This window comes from Hyla sarda, chromosome 6 (assembly GCF_029499605.1).
Source record: "Hyla sarda isolate aHylSar1 chromosome 6, aHylSar1.hap1, whole genome shotgun sequence".
In the NCBI taxonomy this organism is placed as follows: domain Eukaryota; kingdom Metazoa; phylum Chordata; class Amphibia; order Anura; family Hylidae; genus Hyla; species Hyla sarda.
The window spans coordinates 208,688,905-208,710,541 of record NC_079194.1 but is presented as its reverse complement, the minus strand read 5'-3'; the positions used below and the strand labels follow the sequence as shown (position 1 = coordinate 208,710,541).

The 21,637-nt window shown below is 39.4% G+C and overlaps 1 protein-coding gene across 3 annotated transcripts in view; it reads left to right on the top strand.

The window, feature by feature from the left end:
* LOC130276664 (nuclear receptor coactivator 5-like) overlaps positions 1-21,428 on the top strand; it is a 47,549-nt gene extending 26,121 nt beyond the window's left edge. For 2 of the 3 annotated variants that reach the window (XM_056526333.1, XM_056526334.1), the window contains 8 exons: positions 240-366; positions 4,885-5,084; positions 9,200-9,253; positions 9,951-10,226; positions 11,666-11,842; positions 13,405-13,596; positions 13,890-14,027; positions 21,075-21,428. In XM_056526333.1, coding sequence (XP_056382308.1) covers positions 240-366; positions 4,885-5,084; positions 9,200-9,253; positions 9,951-10,226; positions 11,666-11,842; positions 13,405-13,596; positions 13,890-14,027; positions 21,075-21,136 — 1,226 coding nt within the window. In that variant the 3' untranslated portion in view covers positions 21,137-21,428. The remainder of the gene's footprint in view (positions 1-239; positions 367-4,884; positions 5,085-9,199; positions 9,254-9,950; positions 10,227-11,665; positions 11,843-13,404; positions 13,597-13,889; positions 14,028-21,074) is intronic. The other variant, XM_056526335.1, reaches the window with a different exon arrangement.
* Positions 21,429-21,637: the final 209 nt, after the last annotated feature.

The window sequence follows — 21,637 nt, the reverse complement described above, 5'->3', positions numbered from 1 at the left end:
TAAAAAGATTGCACCAGATCAACTTCATTTAATACTTTTTAGAAGGCAAGAGCAGGGCTTTCTTTCCTAATTTATGTAGCTTACCCTATATTTGTTATACTGCTGTATACAGTGTTTTGTTCCAATGTAATATTACCCATGTTTTCCTGATACACGGAACAGTGTAGTTGATGCTACATAAATAAACAATTTTTTACTGAACTATCCCTGTTCTGCTAATTTCTTGCTTTCTAATATAGGCACTCAGTACAATTCTGATGACCGAAGGGAGAAGCTTTATATGAAGTTCTATCAGCAGATCCAAGATGAATACCACAAAGAGAGACCTTCAGACTGTGTGATTGTTGCGATCAGCAAGGATCAGATGTAAGTTTAATAAGCTACAGCATGTAGTTGGGTAGCCTATTTTCCAGAGGCATTTAACATCAACAATATGTTTGCTGTGGTATATTAGATGTGTGTTAGGTAATAGATGGTCCTGCTTTTTTGCTGAAACCTAAGGTAAGTATTATATTTTCCAATTTACCATTCATGGCTAATTTTTTCCTGCAGTTAAGTACAGTGTGGTATAATGTACATACAAATCATCTTCATTTTTCCATGGGCATTAATCCTGTAGTCACTTATTTGTTAGTTCCTCTTTACACTGTATTATTAACTAAATAAATTGAGGATCAAAGCCCTAAGATTCTGTGCACATTTGCATTCTGGACTTTCTCATAAGCCTTCTGTGACGGAAAAGAGAACCCTGTGTAACGGACTCCTTAGCGTACCTGATGCGACCCATTGTAAGTCAGTGGTTCCGCTGGGCTCCTCTGCTGTCTGTTGTACGTCAGATCTGGCACAGTGGTAGGTTACATTATGAACTGAAGCTACAATGCTTAGCCTATTTGGAAAATGTTATAAATGGCACTAATGTTTTCTGCTATCATAACTGTTCCAAGTTTTAGAGCAAATCTCCATTGGAAAGAGGCCATTATTATCTTAGTCCTAACATGACTTAATGATGCTCCTACAACCCTGTGATGTACTGTTCCTTTGTGATTTTTCCTTGAAATGTATGAATAAATTGACAACAGTGCACTATTATTCCCTTTTCCAATCTGGCTTGTGCCTTCACGTTTTGGCAGTGTCAAATCAGTGCTGACAGTATCCTACTTTAGGGACACACCCTATTGATATATAAGAGGAACTGTAATGCCCAGTTGTCAATATATACCTCTACTACTTCTTACTAGTCCTCAGTGTAAAAGTAACAGGCATAATATAGTATTACATAAGTAAGAATTCACACGGTTATGTTCCCTTGTGGGGCTAAATATAACATTTTGTTTGATTTGAAGGAGAAAAAAACGCCAGCTTTTCTCTTAAATACTTTTTTCGTGAAACAAATAAAAATAAACTACGCATAATGGTTACTGCCGCACACCTGAAGTACAGCTTCATTGATAGAATAAAGTAAAACATGAAAAAAAAAAAAACTATATAAATTTGGTATTATACTGAACCAGAAATAAAGCTATTATGTTGTTTAAACTGCACAGGGAACAGCATAATTGAAAGTAATTAAAAAAGTTGCTTTGCAATCCATCTTCCTTTAAACCTGTCAATAAAAGATTAATAAAACCATGCCATTAAAAAGTACACACATTCCATAAATACTGATAAAAAAATATGTTCCTTGGAGTGCGTTATGGCCCAAAATAGGCCATTCATCAACCCCTATATTCCTTTTTATAGTGGACAATACGGGGTATTGCCTTACTGCGCAGTGTATTTACAATTTGTAGAAGAAGCCTTGTGCAGAAGTCCCATGCCACCATGCCTAGTTCTTTTTCTAACAGCATGATCAGAATAACTTGTCTACCCCAGCCTTTTACCTCTTTATAGGTATGTTCACACGTGCATATTTCCTGCTGCAGATTTTGCTACCCATTGAAGTCAATGGGCAGCAAAATCTGCAGACGTACCCTATCACTGCAGTCAATTGTCACAAATCCACCCCACTTGAACTTTGATTTGATCACCAACCAGATTTCCCAGTGATGGATGTAAAGTGGTAATCCATTAATGTGATGAGGAAATGCACTTAAAAGAAAGTCTAAAATAAAAATAAATAAAAAAAACACATATAAAATATATATTTTTTTGTGTGCATAAGTTGGAGACAAACACATGGCCATAATAGCCTAAAGAGCCGTTTTAAATTTAGGTAAATGGTCAAAAAAGCAAACAAGAATAACAATGTTTATAACATCCTCCCCTCTATATCTGTCTGTATTTAAAAATAATAAGAAAATTGTAAATGACACAGTAATTTCTAATGCTGACACTATGCAAACCCCCCCAAAAAACCTGCATAAAATCTCATGAAGCACCACGCCAATGAAAAATCTAAGACCGTTATGACTCCCATAATACACACAGGCTAAAACGAAAAAATGAAGCGCATCCTTTAGGTCCAAAGAGGCCTGGTCATGAAGGGAATAAATGGTGGTAGGTGTTACTATCATTTCAAAAAGGCTTTTGACATATCACCTTAAAGGAACACTAAACATAGAAAAACACACAAAAAAAATCCCAGTTCTTTCTCTATTTATCTCCTCCCTTTATGTTGATCCTGTTGTGCCTCCTATTACAAATAAAACAGAGAAATGCAAGAACAGTTCTCTGTGCGTTTCAGGAGCTCAGCCATGCCCCCTTTTCTTCTCCCCATTGTCTTGTGTCTGACTATGCGACATGTTCGTTTTTTATTTATTCTAATATTGCTATTTTCTGATTGTGTGTGTTATTTTTATTTCATTTTTTTTATTCTAATGTTGCAGCCATCTTGCCTGAGCTGTTTTTAACAGTGTTTAAAACATGCTTTACAGCAAGCCCCTTAGACATAGACAGCAATAATCTGGAGCTTTCCTAGACTGTGACCTGTCCAGAGGTGATTCCTCAGGGAGGGGGAGGCTAAGCTGTGAATATCACTTTTTGTCTTATTTATCTACTGATGGAGGGCAGGGCTTGAAAGTGATCTGTACAGAGGTATCAGTTTAGTTTAGTCTAGTCCTAGTGGCAGAATAGAAAGTACAAGATTTGGGGTTTGGTATGGTATATGGTACAAAGGAAAATTAGAAAAGAAACTAAAATACTTACGAAAATATGGAAATCATAAAAACGTGGTTTAAACAATTGCCATGGCATTCAGTTTGCTACCAAGGAACAAATCTGCGGGAGATTACCATGTGGTCTCTGCAGAATTTCTTTAAGGCTGTTTTATCCAGAAAATTATTTCATTATGACAAATAGGGAAAGCAGCCATATTTCTTGCTTACTGTTTACTGTTCCTTTAAGAGCTCATTATTGTGTCCTGTGATTGTATCTGCTTTTGTTTCTAAGATGTCTTCAAGCTCACTTAAATAATTCAGTTGTTTACAATAACTATGGTACATGATATTTAGGGTATATTCACATACAGTATCCTGGGCATATTTGATGCTGCAGATTTCAATGTAAACTAAATGACTGAACAAAGCATCAGATATGCACAGGATACTGTATGAATACACCCTAAGGGCTCATTCACATGGGCGGATTTGATTGCAAACTCGCAGCATGTTTCCTGCTGCGAGTTTGAATGGGGGCAGAATCTGCGGGGGAGAAGCCCCTATTTAATCTTGCAGTGGAGGGGAAACATGCTGCAAGTTCACATGTGAATGTGCTTGTAAAGTGGCCTTTTCCCCTTCCTTTCAGAGCAGATTTCTTCAAAACCTTCAAGACCTTTGTAATGCAGGTTGGGTTTTTTCTTATTGCTAAAGAATCCACTTCAAAGCAGACCTGTCAGCACCTAAACAGGAGTAAATAGAAGCCCATGACTAGATAGGACTTCTTTTCAGGATTCTGGGCTTCCTTTTTTTTATATTTATTATAACTTATTTTTATATCTCCATGGCCTTTTCTGGCACCAACATATAAGCCTTTTTTGTTAATATGTAAAGAGCCTCAAGTGTCCAGGAGGAGATGAATAAGAGTAGATGGGCTGACTATCCCTGGGCTCTTGCTGTCCTGGGGCACTTAAGCTTCATTTACATATTAGTAAAAAAAAAGGCTAATATCTCGGAGGTGGAAAGGACTTTAGAGATGATTGGATGATCCTTTGACATCCGTTCTGAAATAGTTTTGGTGGCCTGGGATCTAAAGGAGAGCTCTGGTGGCATGCAGTACCTGTGATTTGAGGTGTTTGGGAGGGTGGTCTAGATAAAGAGGTAAGGAGTATGGCCCAGATTTATCACACTGTGTGAGAAAAAATAGGGGTTGTCCCACAGCAGCCAATCACAGCTCAGCTAATGAGCTCTGGTAAAGTGAAAGCTGAGCTGTGATTGGCTGCTGTGGGAAAATCCCTCTATTTTTTTTTTTCTCTCACCAGTTTGATAAATCTGGGCCAATGTTCTTAAAAATGTTTAGTTATTTAGGGACAAATGTGATAAATCACAGATAGCTAAAAGAGTAGGTTTGTTACCCTGGGGACGTTGGAACTAATACAACAATGTGTGAAACAGTGGAGATATACTTTAGGGAAGTTTGTGCTGCAGGTAATGAAGTGGCGCTTCATCCATCCCAGCATGCATATTCTCAAATCACCTATGAACCAGAAGACCTTTCAACTGTCCATTTGTTGTTTTTCTTTTTATTATCTTCTTTTCCTTTGAGCATGAGTATACAACAGACACATGGTATACAAATGATAAAACACACCCTTTAAAACAATACTTTCACCAGAACACATGTTAAACACTGTCCCTTTGTCCTACTAGCACAATATAACACAAACTGATCTCGCTGCTTAAAACATATCATCTGTCTTTTGCCAATAACAATCATTTTCTCTTTTTAAAGGGAGTACGCCACTGCCATAGGCCATCGATTACAGGATCATGGCCTTGTGGTGGAGATGATATACTTGACATCAGAGTCCGGTCTCACACGCGCCCTCCAGGAGGTTAAAAATGATGGCTCCCCGTTTTGCATACTAGTTGAACAGTCAAATGTAGCTCTGTCCTCTTGCACTGCAATCATTCTTCATGAATCTATCAAAAGTAAGTGTAGCTATACACAAACACTATTCAATACACCAGCAGAACGTCAACATACTCGCCTCACCGCACAATAAAAATAAACCCAGCCAAAAACACATACATAAGAGCATTACAGGCCTGTTACATCCAGCTGTGGTATAATGACTAAACAACATTAAAGCAGTACCAGTCAAAAGTTTGGACATACCTTTTCATTCAAGGGTTTTTCTTGTTTTATTTGTGTTTACTTTTGATATTAAAGACAGACAACTACAAAAGGAACACAAATTGAAATAAATGGTAAACGAAAAAGTGGTAAACCAGAATATGCTTTTATATTTTTGCTTTAATGTTTTCTTTGCACACAAATGGCATTCCTATCTCAATTAGATTCATAAGATAGACACCTGGCATGGGTTTCCAATAGTCTTGAAGGAGTTTCCAAAAGTAACGAGCAATGTATTCTTCTTACTTCCTGTTAGCCCGGCACGTCACACGGAGCTTCAGCCTATCACCGGCCGCAGCGATGTCCCGCCTCGGCCGGTGATAGGCTGAAGCTCCGTGTGACGTGCCGGGCTAACAGGAAGTAAGAAGAATACAGCCCGGGGACCGAACACCTGTACTGGAGTGTACCGGTGCTCCGGGGGCTCGTTGGCAGGTAAAAGAAAGTGTGTTTTATTTTATTTTGCAGCCCGGACGGGATAAAAGGAAAAAAGTGCGCACCGGAGTACTCCTTTTAAGGTCCTTGCCCTGTTAATAAAAAAAAAAAAAAAAAAAAAAAAAAAGATCTTTCCACAAACCAGCAAACTAGATGGGATGGCATGTGGGTGAATAATTCTGTTTATAACAATACTTCTTAAGTGTTCTTTGAATTTTGAATAAGTCAGCAACAATGTCACAGGATAGCATGCCCACACAGTCACACCTTCTCCTCCATGTTCATAATGAACTTATCCTCTACAGCAGATATAACTCCAAGTGACTTTTTTTTTTGACTGGTCCTTAAAAGGGATACTCCTTTTTAAAACATCTTATCCCGTATCCAAATCATAGGGGATTAGATGTCGGATAGCGGGGGTCCTGCCGCTGGGGACCCCCGCAAACTGCGGGCCGGCAGCGGCGTCGGGAACACGGAAGCTTGCAGCTTTCCCGTTCGTGATGTCACACCATGCCTCCTCTATTCATGTCTATGGGAGAGGGCATGACAGCTAGTACATAGCTATCATGCCTTCTCCCATAGACGTGAATGGAGGGGGCTTGGCGGCTCACATTGCCAGTCATCGGGCACGGAGCAGGGGTCTTGGCCCAAAGATCGCTGGGGTCCCCTGTGGTCTAACAACTTATCCCCTATCCTTTGCAGGGTACCCCTTTAGTCCCTAGGCAACATTGAGCATACATGTAAGCCCTTGCTCTCTGGTACTGAGCGCACCAAGGTGTAAGTGTATGCCCAGGAGCGTTAAGTGGCTATGAAGCCAGCGCAGTGAGTGATGGCTATTATCAGCCCTTTATTAACACTTTAGACATTGTGATCAATATAGATCAGAGTCTAAGGGTATAACCGATAGAAGCTGCTTATCTTAGGGTGCTTATTGGACCCCTGCAATGTGATTGGGGGGTCTCATGAGCTATTCCACAAATTAACTATTAGCAAGGCATACCTGTTACCATTCCAGGTGACTACCTCATGAAGCCAACTGAGAGAATGCAAAGAGTGTGCAAAGTTGTCATTAAAGGACAACTGTAGGTGAACACTTTTATAAATTCCCTTCCCCGGGCCTCAAAAATACCTTCCTACGAGCCCCCATTGGAAGCCGGCCAGAGCTCCTTACATGACAGTGGGCTCAGCCTATCACTGGCCAGGGCGGGACATCGCTGCGGTCCATCATACGCCGACGGCTCTGCGGCATCCCCGTCACCAGGAAGTGGAATGAGGTCAGCACTGCCGGACCGTGAGGCCTGTGCCGGACCAACGGGGGCTCGTAGGAAGGTATGCATAATTTTATTTTTGATGCCCGGGCAATGGAATATGTGTTCCACTACAGTTGTCCTTTAAAGCTAAATCAAACTACAGGGTGGGCCATTTATATGGATACACCTTAATATAATGGGAATGGTTGGTAATATTAACTTCCTGTTTGTGGCACATTAGTATATGTGAGGGGGGGAAACTTTTCAAGATGGGTGGTGACCATGGCGGCCATTTTGAAGTCAGCCAATTTGAACTTTTGTTTTTTCAATAGGAAGAGGGTCATGTGACACATCAAACTTATTGGGAATTTCACAATAAAAACAATGATGTGCTTGGTTTTAACGTAACTTTTTTTCTTTCATGAGTTAATTACAAGTTTCTGACCACTTATAAAATGTGTTCAATGTGCTGCCCATTGTGTTGGATTTTCAATGCAACCCTCTTCTTGCACTCTTCACACACTGATAGCAAGACCGCAGGAGAAATGCTAGCACAGGCTTCCAGTATCCATAGTTTCAGGTGCTGCAGAATGGGCAAAACATAAATTGGAATAGGACCCTCAGTTTACGCAGAAGATGAGGCAAACTTTTATGTGAATGGTGAAGCTAACAAACAAAACCACCGCTATTGGACTGACACTAACCCCCATTGGATAGATCCCTCCAAGACTCAAAAATTGATGGTATGGTGTGGAATATGGGGTACAAAGATAGTGGGGCCATTCTTCATCAATGGAGACCTCAAGGCCACTGGATATGCGAAATTGCTACATGATGATGTGTTTCCCTCTTTATACACTGAAGCTGGCACGTTCCCTGAGTTTTTCCAGCAAGATGGTGCGCCACCACATTATGGGTGTCAGGTCTGAGCATTCCTAGATGAACAGTTTCCTGGAAAGTGGATTGGTTGTCATGGGCCAGTTGAATGGCCCCCAAGGTCTCCCGATCTGACCCCCTTAGACTTTTATCTTTGGGGTCATCTGAAGGCAATTGTCTATGCTGTGAAGATACGAGTTGTGCAGCACCTGAAACTACGGATACTGGAAGCCTGTGGTAGCATTTCTCCTGCAGTGTTGCTATCAGTGTGTGAAGAGTGGGAGAAGAGGGTTGCATTGACAGTCCAACACAATGGGCAGCACATTGTACACATTTTATAAGTGGTCAGAAAGTTGTAAATAACTCATGAAAGAATAACGTTACGTTAAAACCAAGCACATCATTGTTTTTCTTGTGAAACTCCCAATAAGATTGTGTCACATGACCCTCTTCCTATTAAAAAATCAAAAGTTGGATTCAAAATGGCCAACTTCAAAATGGCCTCCATGGTCACCACCTATCTTGAAATGTTTCCCCCCTCACATATACTAATGTGCCACAAACTGGAAGCTAATATCACCAACCATTCCCATTTTATTAAGGTGTATCCATATAAATGGCCCACCCTGTACTTTGAAGAATTAAAATCATAAACCATATTTTGGTTTAACGCTTTTTTGTTTACTTCTTAATTCCATGTTCAGCCTGTTCCCCAACCCTAAACCCAAAACACTGGGTTATAGTGTGGATGAACAGGAGACCAATAAGGGGTTACTGACTAAAATACGTATGTCCGCTCTGGAGATATGTCCCACTGAAGATCCGCTTCTATCTTCTCTGAATTGTGTGCTGGAGGCGGGCCCCGCCTGCTCAATTTAAATATTCAATGTCGCTGGTCACGTGCACTCTCGTGACCAGCGAATCCACATCACTAGGACGTGGAGTCACATACAATGAATATTCAAATTGAGCTGGCGGGGGCGGCCTCCAGCACGTGTTTAAGAGAAGATAGAAGCGGATCTTCAGTGGGACATATCTCTGGACCGAAGATATGTAATTTAGTCAGTGACCCCTCATTGTTCTCCTTTTTACCCATACTATAACCCAGTGTATTGGAGTTAGTGTGGGTAAACAGGATGACGGTTTCCTTTTAATGTCTTTATTATGGATCTACAATGTAGAGGGAAGGAATGAAAAGGTGTGTCCAAACTTTCAGTTTTGACTGTAGGTCCTTATATTGTTTACTGGTGGTGTTCCCAACATGAACATGTATGGCTTTACCATAGGACAGGCCCTAAAAGTTGATGAAGAAAGCCACAAACATGCACATTTACTTCTCTTTTCTTTGCCAGGATCCAATGGCCACCTTACTTTGGAAGTTGAGGGGTGCTTACAGTTCTTCAGAGGTTGTATCTATCAGATTTTTAAAGAATATTCTGTGCATATGCCATAATTGTCCATATTGGGAATAGCTAAATAATGATGGGAAGAGATTACATACTGTGTGCACCTAAAAACGCCATGCATTGTTGTGCAGCAAGACTGTTATCCCTTGATTAATATACACAAAACTATAAACTCCCTACCTGAGTTTCTTTATATGTAGTTATAGCCACCTGAATACACAGCTGGATTGTTAAAGGCACTTTAACACAATGTCACATCTCTAAATGACTACCCATACCTAGAATAAAAGGTCACCCCCACCCCTTGAAGTACAATCACTGTTAAGGTTGACAAGTAAAATTGTTGCTACTTAATTGTAAGCACTGCTAAACGGCCCTTATATTGTTCCCTACATAAGCCAAGATAGTCTACAATAGTGACAAAAATATTTTCAGATATAAAGCATTTATTGTTAAAAGCAATAAAAAGTACAAAACCAAAAACAATTCCTGTTCTTAAGTAGGATTTTAGCAGTGCTATGTCCTTGGCTTTTATGGAAGGGTTTCATATTTTCTACAAAAAAATAACTTAAATACACTTGCTTACCTTCTACATCTACGTTCTCACATTATTGCGTCAACACGTTTCATGATTTTAAATGCTTTTAATAGATGTGAGCGCCTGACTGACACAGTAAGTTATGTCTCTCCTCTGTAGTACACCGTAATATGCCCATGGAGGATGCCCTGGCTCTGATAGTTAAGGCATTTGGGAAAATTTTTGGCGAGCGTGAACAGCAGGAGCGTAATGAGATTTCACACAAAGCGGCTGATCTGGCGGATGACTACCTGGAGAGGCAACTCTATCAATCTTACAATGTCCCTCTGGACATTAGACACCTTCTCTTCCTCTTAAGCGATGGCAAATATTTATATTCTGAAGAGCTGAACGCAATCAGTGACTACCTGAAGACCAGGATAACTGAACTGGAAGGTATACTCAATGTTTGCCATCTTGACCCCACTACACATACACACCAAATCCCCTTTTCCTCCCGATCACAACTTGCACTGGGACCACATTTTCACAATGATTCTATAACTCACTCATGTCCCACTAAATCACATGTCAATGTTGGACTCTATAAATCAGGGATGCTCCGCTTTTACCTGTCTTCTTTGTGCCACCATTTTTCTACGTCTTCCTATTTGCCATTCTATATCCTAGATCTAAATGTGGGCTTGTTTCAGACACAAAATGATTATGTACTCCCCATATAAACCTTAAGAATTAGTTTTAAAAACAAAAAATAGAATCAACACAAAAAATTCTTAACCATCAGAATAAACCATTAACATCAAATAGACAAATCTCTACTGACATCTATGAGTAATAAGTGATCGCCCGATATCACTATGTACAAATGAACAAAACTAAAATAGGTGAACTGCTGTGCATGAGCTACAAGAAACAATTTAGTGTATACATTCAAGTGTATAAAATGCTGCAACAAATACACAAACTTCATAGTAATAGGTAAATATCACTTTCTGTGGTAAACTAAATGGACACTCACTTCCAGTCTAACTTGCCTTGATTAACTCCTCTTATGTAGCATACTTCACACCCATAAGCTGGTCCAAGAGTCAAGTTGTATCAGGAGGACACTGTAGCAGATCTGGCATGCTCAACTGGCATCACTATGAATGAGCCATTTAGAAGTCCAGTCACTAGAGGGCAAAATCCTTTACTTTATAAGGGCAATAATGCCATTATTTCCTCCATTTTCAGTCTGTTGCATACCAATCTCATGTGACAATCAAATTAGTTTTGGTATTTGTAGTTTGAGCACAGCAGTTTATCTAGAAATTTTTTCCTTTACTTTTTTGGCCTCCTCAAAAAAATAAAAAATTCAATAAATCGCTTTATATTACTAATCTTACACTAAACTATGACATTGCACCATGCAAGCTTACTTACATATTACCTAGTAAATTGCACCTCTTCCTCTAGCAATCAAAAGTAAAATTCCCATTTATTATCTGAGTACATTACTACAATGTCCTGCCAAATATTCCCTGACGATTATGGACCTGTAGGTTTATCATTTTAAAATGGGCTGAGTAGTTTATAATAATGTCAGGACTGAGACATACTTTATTGTATTCACTCACATAGTAATCTTATTAAAAATGGATACAATAGAAATAATAATAAATAAAATGAAACCAAGCATTTGTAACATTGAAATTTAGATTTAAGGTCATATTATTTTAATAAGTTTTTTTTGCCTAGAAGTATTGTGGTTTGGTCACAGCTCATAATTTGGATGTGCATCCAAAATGTTCTTTCTGGTCATTGATCACCCCCACATTTTACCTTTTATCACATTGTTTTATTTTTCTCTGCTTAATATGATTGTTACACTCTAGGCTATGAAGAAGCGGACACTACTGAGCAAGCAAACAGTCACTCCAGCACTAAGACACATCTCCTGGAGAAGCCACCTCCTCTCCTTCCAACTCCTGCAAGAAATTCCTATATAGCACAGCCTAAGCCTTCTCTGCTTGGTGACAGACCTTCAGGTGGTGGTCTCCTCCCAACTCCAGGTTAGCCTGATCTCTGCTAGATCTGTTTTAAATCTGTCAAAGCTATAGATTTACTTGTCTTGTTACCTTTTAGGTATGTTGATTTTCTTGATGGTCTATGATATCCCATTGGTATCCTAAGTGTTCAGTATACTGCTGTATGTTCATTGGCTGCAAATGAAATTTTGCTGAAATGACACTCCCCTTCTCGGACATAATTTCCTATTGACTAAACCAGAGCCTGAAAAAAATGCTTTAAAAGTGACCTCCTTCCCTTTTTTTTTTTGGCACTGATTTCCAGCGCTGTAGTTTGAAAACGGGAGCTGGAAACTGGCATTTTTAGGTGTTTTGGGGGCTTGTTTGCCCATATGAACATACATATAAAGTTCTCTGGACAAAAATATTACTTTTAATATATGACATACTCTCCTCTCCTGCTCCCCTGTGACAGGTTAAAGCGAATACTGGGTTATAGTGTGGGTGAACAGCATTAAAATGAGTGGTCACTTGAGTTAATTGGTCAAATATTGCCATAGTTATGTGTCTTCATTCTCCTATTACTATTGAGCAGCTATGCACAATGGAGGCGGGGAGCCAGATTGCAGTACTCCCCTGCCTCCTCAATATTCCCTGCTCTGTCCCGGATATGAATATGCAAATGCATTCACTCTCTTCTCTCTAGGGGTGATAGCCTGCCTGCGCTCTGCTCTCCTGTGCTGTGCTCAATAAAGAGTTTTTTCTTTTTTTCATTGTGGATTCATTGGAGCAATAAAATATAGTCATAGCTTTAATTAGTTCTGTTTATAAACATTAGGAAAGTTAACATATCGTAGTGTGGGGTCACACAGTGGATGAGGTTTCTTTTTTCAGACAGGTAAAAGAGCTGCAAAATATCATCTGTGTGTCTTGCCTATTCCCTCGTATAAATATCAGCACATATGAGGCTTGTTATAATGTAGGATAGAGAGTTTTCTGACAAAATATAAAGAAGTGTCCCCAAGAGAGAGGCGTTTGTTTTCCACAGGCATCAAGTATCAGCCACTCTTTTTGCCCATGCACACTGAGTAATTTTGGAGAGACCTGGAACTGAAGCTTATTTTGTGCAGAATATTAACACGGAAAGAAGTCCCATTGACTAATGGCCTTTTTCGAGAGGATTGAACATGGTCATTCTTTCAAGGAAATCCAGATCCATGTCGGAAGTTCTGCTACAGAACTTCTGAAGTGTGAACAGAGTAGCAGTATCCCATATAGGAGGCTGCTGGAAGCGAATTCTGCTCAAAATTTTATATTAAGAAATACATTGATGGGCTATCCTTAGGCTGTAAGTTAAAAGATGCAGACAACCCTTTTAATTTGGGACTCTAGGGATGTAAGTTTACAAACTTCAACTCGAATCAGTCAGTGCTAAATGTTTTAGTTTGTAGAGACACCCCCTATAGACAAGCGGAATGTTAACACCCACTTGTCGTATCATCCCAATGCATCCTTCTAAAGATGCTCCGCAATTGAGTATTTTGATCCAACAACTAGTTAATATTGACATATGATTTCTCTTAATAAGCTTAAGTGTTTTTGTTTAGGCTTTAACACGACAGATCAAACTGAAGATGGTGTCAGTGCTGTATATGAAGCTAATATACCAGCAATTGGTTCTGATGCACTGGCCAAGCCTCCACCACTCCTCCCTACTCCAGGCAGAACTCCACTGATGGCAATCGGGAAACCATCTCTCCTGCGTGACAGACCCTCTGCCGGACTTCTCCCTACACCAGGTTGGCTGTTTTTCTATTATAACCTATACAGAATGGTTAACAAACTAATAAGTATCATATTAAACTTAACAGGCAAAAGATGCAAAAAGACTGCACTGTTAGCCCCTTTTGACATATAAACAGCTGTAAGATATATAGATTGTAATTTAAAAAAAAAATTCTGTATACAGTATATATAGTTATACACAGGTTTGTGGTACTAATTTCCTATTTTTTTTTTGTAATATATTGTCTGTATTCTCCCTTTGTCATTTGGCTTTATTTTTGTTGTTTCATGATTTTTTACTTTTTAGGGCTTTCTGCTGCAAAAGGTAAACCACCACCTCTTTTGGCAATGCCCCCTAAAAGACCACCACTCCTTGGGTTTCCACCTCACTCACCGGCAAAACGTCCATTGCTTGGGGACAAACCTGGTCTCCTCCCAACCCCACGTAAGTATTGGTCACTTTATACTGTTCGTCATTGTCCAGGTAATTTTTTTCACTCTCCTATTAACCTAACATGTACAGTCGACTCCTTCTCCAACTGAGTGTAGTACTCCCCTAGTAGGCATTCTAGTAGGTCAGCATTGGCATTATGAAACTATTAAAGAAAAATTTTTTGTTTATTGTCCATAAGGACACTTTGTGGAGCAATTTTTATATGAATACATAGCATTTTTTTCTTCCTGAATCATGAAATGGCGAAAAAGTGCATTCTTTTATTTGTGAAATCTAGTGGATGGTACGTGTTGTGTTCTTGATAAATAAGGCATTTTACTTTTAAAGGGGAATTCCGGTGCAAAACATTTTTTTTATTTTATTTTTTTCATATCAACTGGCTCTAGAAAGTTAAACAGATTTGTAAATTAAAAAAATAGAAATATGGATGCGTAGCTCTACAACATAAAATGTACGAGGTTAACTGGATACCTCTCACCCAAAAGAGAAAAAAGGGAATTGAATCAAGGAAAATAAAATATACCAGTCCTCAGTGCACTAACTCATCAAAGAGTTATATGGTATCAGTCTGGGAAATGCCAAGAAAAGAATTCAATACAATATACCAAAAATTGTAAATTTATTAATGTACCTCAATATATAAGATATGAATGTCAGATGACAATAAAATATAATTTTAAAATATTGATGTTAATAATGTGCCAAACGTGGGGCCCCACGTTGGCACCTGAATATGCTAAACGGATACCACCATATGACTTGATAAAACCAATATGTAAAATATGGTCACTATTCACACCAGGAATAGAAAAACGCACAATGGCTCAAATAAAGCCTATGGAAAAAATTGTATCCCCTATAACGGGGTGAATTGTCCTACAATACAAGGAACAACCTGTAAATGAAAATACAGCCTACAAATAAGATATAGTGTAACAACCTGTAAATAAAATACAAATACGGTAAATACAATGTGAATCCTGCAATGAAAATGTGAATAAATACAAGATAAGACGCTGATGATATCAAATAGTTGTGGTTTCCAGTAATAACCTGTAAATGGATATATCGCAGTCCTGATATAATCTTGTGTGAATAGTGGCCACTTTCATATGTCCCGCATATAATCAAGCAGTCTTTCTTTTTTTTTGCCAATTGTATCCACTTAAAGGAGTAGTCCAGTGGTGACTCAGTGGTGAGCAACTTATCCCCTATCCTAAGGATAGGGGATAAGTTGCAGATCGCGGGGGGTCCGACCGCTGGGGCCCCCTGCGATCTCCTGTACGGAGCCCCGACAGCCCGCGGGAAGGGGGCGTGTCGACCTCCGCACGAGGCGGCGGCCGACACGCCCCCTCAATACAACTCTATGGCAGAGCCGAAGTGCTGCCTTCGGCAATCTCCGGCTCTGCCATTGAGATGTATTGAGGGGGCGTGTCGGCCGCCGCTTCGTGCGGGGGTCGACACCTGCTATCTGGGCCGAGAGCCGGGGCCCCGTACAGAGAGATCGCAGGGGGCCCCAGCGGTCGGACCTCCCGCGATCTCAAACTTATCCCCTATCCTTAGGATAGGGGATACGTTTTTCACCACTGGACTACCCCTTTAAGGATGGTAAACTGTATCAGTGTTTCCGTATGCTGTGTTCTCTAGGATTGCTGTATTATAGCTATGTTGGTATAAAGCGTAATAGCTGTAAATTAATTGTCTGCACTTTCGTGCCACTCACCGCTCATACGATCTGGTTGACTGTGTAACGCTCAAGCTGGGGTGCATTTGGAAGCCGGATTCCACTGAACCATATTCACATTTAGCACCCATCCTGGTGCGTTTTTTACCGGCTAATATCTATGAGGACTTATTGCCATTGATAGCTCAGGAATGAAAGAATTGCCTTATATCCACCTGGGATTGCTGACCATATGCTGATCGTTTGCTGAATAATATATTGGAAAAGTTAAGAGACTTTAACATCTGCTCAAACTAAACGTCCATTACAAAACAGTCAGCTGACCTGCAATCAGCTGACTGCTGACGTCAGACGCCGCCGAGACACGCTGACCGGCCGAACACCGCTATCCTCGCAGCTCGCTGAGGGAGACGTGGCCGCACATCGCCACCCCAGCTTGAGCGTTACACAGTCAACCAGATCGTAGGAGCGGTGAGTGGCACGAAAGTGCCGACAATTCATTCACAGCTATTCCGCTTTATACCAACATAGCTATAATACAGCAATCCTAGAGAGTACAGCATACGGAAACATTGATACAGTTTACCATCCTTAAGTGGATACAATTGGCAAAATAAGAAAGAAAGACTGCTTGATTATATGCGGGACATATGAAAGTGGCCACTATTCACACAAGATTATATCAGGACTGCGATATATTCATTTACAGGTTATTACTGGAAACCACAACCATTTGATATCATCAGCGTCTTATCTTATATTTATTCACATTTTCATTGCAGGATTCACATTGTATTTATTTGTATTTTATTTACAGGTTGTTACACTATATCTTATTTGTAGGCTGTATTTTCATTTACAGGTTGTTCCTTGTATTGTAGGACAAATCACCCAGTTATAGGGGTGACAATTTTTTTCCTAGGTTTTATTTGAGCCATTGTGCGTTTTTTCATTCCTGGTGTGAATAGTGACCATATTTTACATATTGGTTTTATCAAGTCATATGGTGGTATCCGTTTAGCAGATTCAGGTGCCAACGTGGGGCCCCACGTTTGGCACATTATTAACATCAATATTTTAAAATTATATTTTATTGTCATCTGACATATCTTATATATTGAGGTACATTAATAAATTTATAATTTTTGGTATATTGTATTGAATTCTTTTCTTGGCATTTCCCAGATTTGTAAATTACTTCAATTGAAAAATCTTAATCCTTCCAGTACTTATCAGCTGCTGAGTTTGAGTTGTTCTTTTCTGACAACAGTGCTCTCTGCTGAAACCTCTCTGTCTCAGGAACTGTCCAGAGCAGACAGAAAAGAACAGCTCAACTTCAGTATCTGATAAGTACTGGAAGGATTAAAATTTTTTAACCCAATAACGGCAATGGACGTCTATGCTCCTTCAAAGGCCGTTAACTGGGTATGACGCGGCCCGCGTCATACCGGCTGGCCCCCAGCTGATTTCTGTTAATTCCTGCCGCGGCCAGCTATTAACCCTTTAGATCGCGCTGTCAAATTTGACAGCAGCGTCTAAAGGTGCCTGTATACTGTCCCGGGTGGCCCGATCGCTGGGGGGGCGCGATCCACTGCTGAGGTAGCCTGAGGGCTTACCTCATGGCCTGTCCTGGTTCCGGCACTCAGAATGATAAAGCCGGGCAGGACCAGGCTTTATCAATCGAGCGCAGAGCACACAGATCAATGGGATTATGTGTAACCCCATTGATCTGTATGAGAAGTAAAATGATTTCTCCTCAAAGTCTCCTAAGGGGTCTAAAAGTAAAAAAAAAAAAAAAAAAAAAAAGTTTAAAAACACACACATTAACCCCTTCCTTATTAAAAGTTTAAATCACCCCCCTCTTCCCAAATTCCATATAAAAAAATATATAAAGATAATAAAAATAAACATATGTGGTATCGTCACGTGCGTGAATATCCGAACTATAAAAATATATCGTAAATTAAACCGCACAATCAATGGCGTACGTGCAAAAAAATTCCAAAAATCCAAAATAGCATATTTTTGCCCACTTTTCATACCATATAAAAAGCGATCAAAAAGTCAGATCTAAAGAAAAATGGTACCGATTAAAACTTCAGATCACGGCACCCCGTACATGGAAAAATAAAAAAGTTATAGGGGTCAGAAGATGTCCATTTTAAATGTATGAATTTTCGTGCATGTAGTTATGATTTTTTCCAAAAGTACAACAAAATCCAACCTATATAAGTAGGGTATCATTTTAACCGTATGGACCAACAGAATAAAGATAGGGTGTCATTTTTACCGAAAAATGTACGGCGTAGAAACGGAAGCTCCCAAAATTTACAAAAACTGTTTTTTTTCTTCATTTTTGTCGCACAATTATTTTTTTTCCCGTTTCGCCGTAGATTTTTGGGTAATAGAACTGATGTCATTACAAAGTAGAATTGTGGTGCAAAAAATAAGCCATCATATGGATTGTTAGGTGCAAAATTGAAAGGGTTATGATTTTTAAAATGTAAGGAAGAAAAAACGAAAGTGCAAAAACAGAAAAAACGCTTGGTCCTTAAGGGGTTAATAAAAGTCATTTACAAATCTGTTTTAACTTTCTGCAGCCAGTTGATATGAAAGAAATTGTCTTTAAGGTACTGGCAGTAGTAGTGATTACTAATAAGTTCTACACAGACATAGGAGGAACTTACTAAACCATTTACTGCAGTAAAACTAGCAGATGTTTGCACAATTTTTTTTAAAGCATCTCTGTGCCCCTCTCGCCACTTTCTAAAAGGTGGGTGACACTGAGCAAGGTGTCCAGGGCCTCAAGCAGCCACACACATTTACTATTTATGCCAGAAATGTAGGTAAATTGCAGAAAAAATCTACACCAACTCATAACTGCCTTAGATTTCAATTTGCTGTATATGGGCGGTCACCAATACAACAAATTTATAAATGCACCTCTTAATACATTTGGTGCATTTTTCTTTAGTGGATTTATGTTTTAGACTATTAAACAAATTCTCCTCCCTTAGATTTAAAGCATAACTGCAATGACACAGGATACTGCAGCCGCAGGATACCTGTTTTAATCTTCTGCAGCTTGTATGCACTTCAGGCCAGTTTGTATCCTGATCGCTGTAGTTGCGGGCAGGTCTGCAATGAAACAATAAGATCCCCATAATGGTGACTGCAGGCATGGAGAATGTTGTTTAAAAAAATAAATAAAAAGTAACTGAACCACTCAACAGTTATTCCGGCGATCAAAACATTTTTAAACGCTGTTTGAGGTGTTTAAAAAAACGAAAAAATAACAGCCATACTTCTTTGCCCTTGCTGCTTCATGTGATCTTTTGTTCCCCCTCCCCCCCAAAAAAAATAAGTCACTGTAGCTAGATATAGCATTGCAAAATGTGTCACATATTGCAGGTCATCACACCTGTGTGCTAAACGTGTAGATCACCCTGTTGTGATGTCAGTAGGGTGACATTATATAATGTGTGTTTATCGTGTGTAGATCACCCTGTTGTGATGTCAGTAGGGTGACATTATATAATGTGTTTATCATGTGTAGATCACCCTGTTGTGATGTCAGTAGGGTGACATTATATAATGTGTGTTTATCATGTGTAGATCACCCTGTTGTGATGTCAGTAGGGTGACTTTATACAATGTGTGTTTATCATGTGTAGATCACCCTGTTGTGATATAAGTAGGGCGACATTATATAATGTGTGTTTATCATGTGTAGATCACCCTGTTGTGATGTCAGTAGGGTGACATTATATAATGTGTTTATCATGTGTAGATCACCCTGTTGTGATGTCAGTAGGGCGACATTATATAATGTGTGTTTATCATGTGTAGATCACCCTGTTGTGATGTCAGTAGGGTGACATTATATAATGTGTTTATCATGTGTAGATCACCCTGTTGTGATGTCAGTAGGGTGACATTATATAATGTGTTTATTATGTGTAGATCACCCTGTTGTGTTGCCAGTAGGGTGACATTATATAGTGTGTGTTTATCATGTGTAGATCACCCTGTTGTGATGTCAGTAGGGTGACATTATACAATGTGTGTTTATCATGTGTAGATCACCCTGTTGTGATGTCAGTAGGGTGACATTATATAATGTGTGTTTATCATGTGTAGATCACCCTGTTGTGATGTCAGTAGGGTGACATTATAGAATGTGTGTTTATCATGTGTAGATCACCCTGTTGTGATGTCAGTAGGGTGACATTATAGAATGTGTGTTTATCATGTGTAGATCACCCTGTTGTGATGTCAGTAGGGTGACATTATACAATGTGTGTTTATCATGTGTAGATCACCCTGTTGTGATGTCAGTAGGGTGACATTATATAATGTGTGTTTATCATGTGTAGATCACCCTATTGTGTTGCCAGTAGGGTGACATTATACAATGTGTGTTTATCATGTGTAGATCACCCTGTTGTGATGTCAGTAGGGTGACTTTATACAATGTGTGTTTATCATGTGTAGATCACCCTGTTGTGATGTCAGTAGGGTGACTTTATACAATGTGTTTATCATGTGTAGATCACCCTGTTGTGATGTCAGTAGGGTGACATTATACAATGTGTGTTTATCATGTGTAGATTACCCTGTTGTGATATAAGTAGGGTGACTTTATACAATGTGTGTTTATCATGTGTAGATCACCCTGTTGTGATATAAGTAGGGTGACTTTATACAATGTGTGTTTATCATGTGTAGATCACCCTGTTGTGTTGCCAGTAGGGTGACATTATATAATGTGTGTTTATCATGTGTAGATCACCCTGTTGTGATGTCAGTAGGGCGACATTATATAATGTGTTTATCATGTGTAGATCACCCTGTTGTGATGTCAGTAGGGTGACTTTATACAATGTGTGTTTATCATGTGTAGATCACCCTGTTGTGATGTCAGTAGGGTGACATTATATAATGTGTGTTTATCATGTGTAGATCACCCTGTTGTGATGTCAGTAGGGTGACATTATATAATGTGTGTTTATCATGTGTAGATCACCCTGTTGTGTTGCCAGTAGGGTGACTTTATACAATGTTGAGTTGCCCAAGGTGTGTGTGAATCTCACATTATATGGCTATGGGAGTTTGGTCTTATGACTCTGCACATTCTACGTATTGCTGTAGAGCACCGCTCTGAATACCAATATTGGTATCTGGTAAATTATTAAAACAATAGAGGGAGGATAGCGAGTGTTGTTCTGCACTTTTCATAACCCCGGTGGTCTCATTTACTTTCTGGTAACACAAAACTGTGATATTATTGTGCTTGTCGAGGAATGTGTACCATACTGATGTTACCACTCACACGTTGTCTTCTCTCCTGGCAGCTGTTTCTGTGAACACTACTTCACTTCTCTGGCCGTCGAAGCCCAAACCTTTGCTGAAGTAAGGATAGAAGATCTCCTCCTGTCAGTATCTATTGTATACCCAGTTGTACTTGTAATTCAGTATTAGAGCAGTGCAGCAGAATTGTGATATTTGTAAAGTCCCCTACATTCCTAAAGGATCTTATTTTTTTTTTTTTTTATTCTTTATGATGTGATATATATACGGTTCCTCCATAACTTGTTACAGAGTGCAAAGCAGAAATCAAATTTTCAGGTGCAATGTAAGTTGTCAAGAGAACTACTTTATTGTTTGTATATTCCCCCCCTCATGATCTTTTCTTGGGAAAGAATAAAATTTTTGTTTTACATAATGTTGTTGAATTTGTGTCAGATGCAGTGAAGCTTGTGTTCATGTACAAAAGGCAAAGTTCACTGTTGCCAGTCCCGTCTGGCACATGCATTAAACATACACTTATAAGGTATATACACACGGGATAACGTGAGCACATCCACTCATTGCTAGAAATAATGCACCTAAAAAGTGTTTTTTAGAATCTAATGTA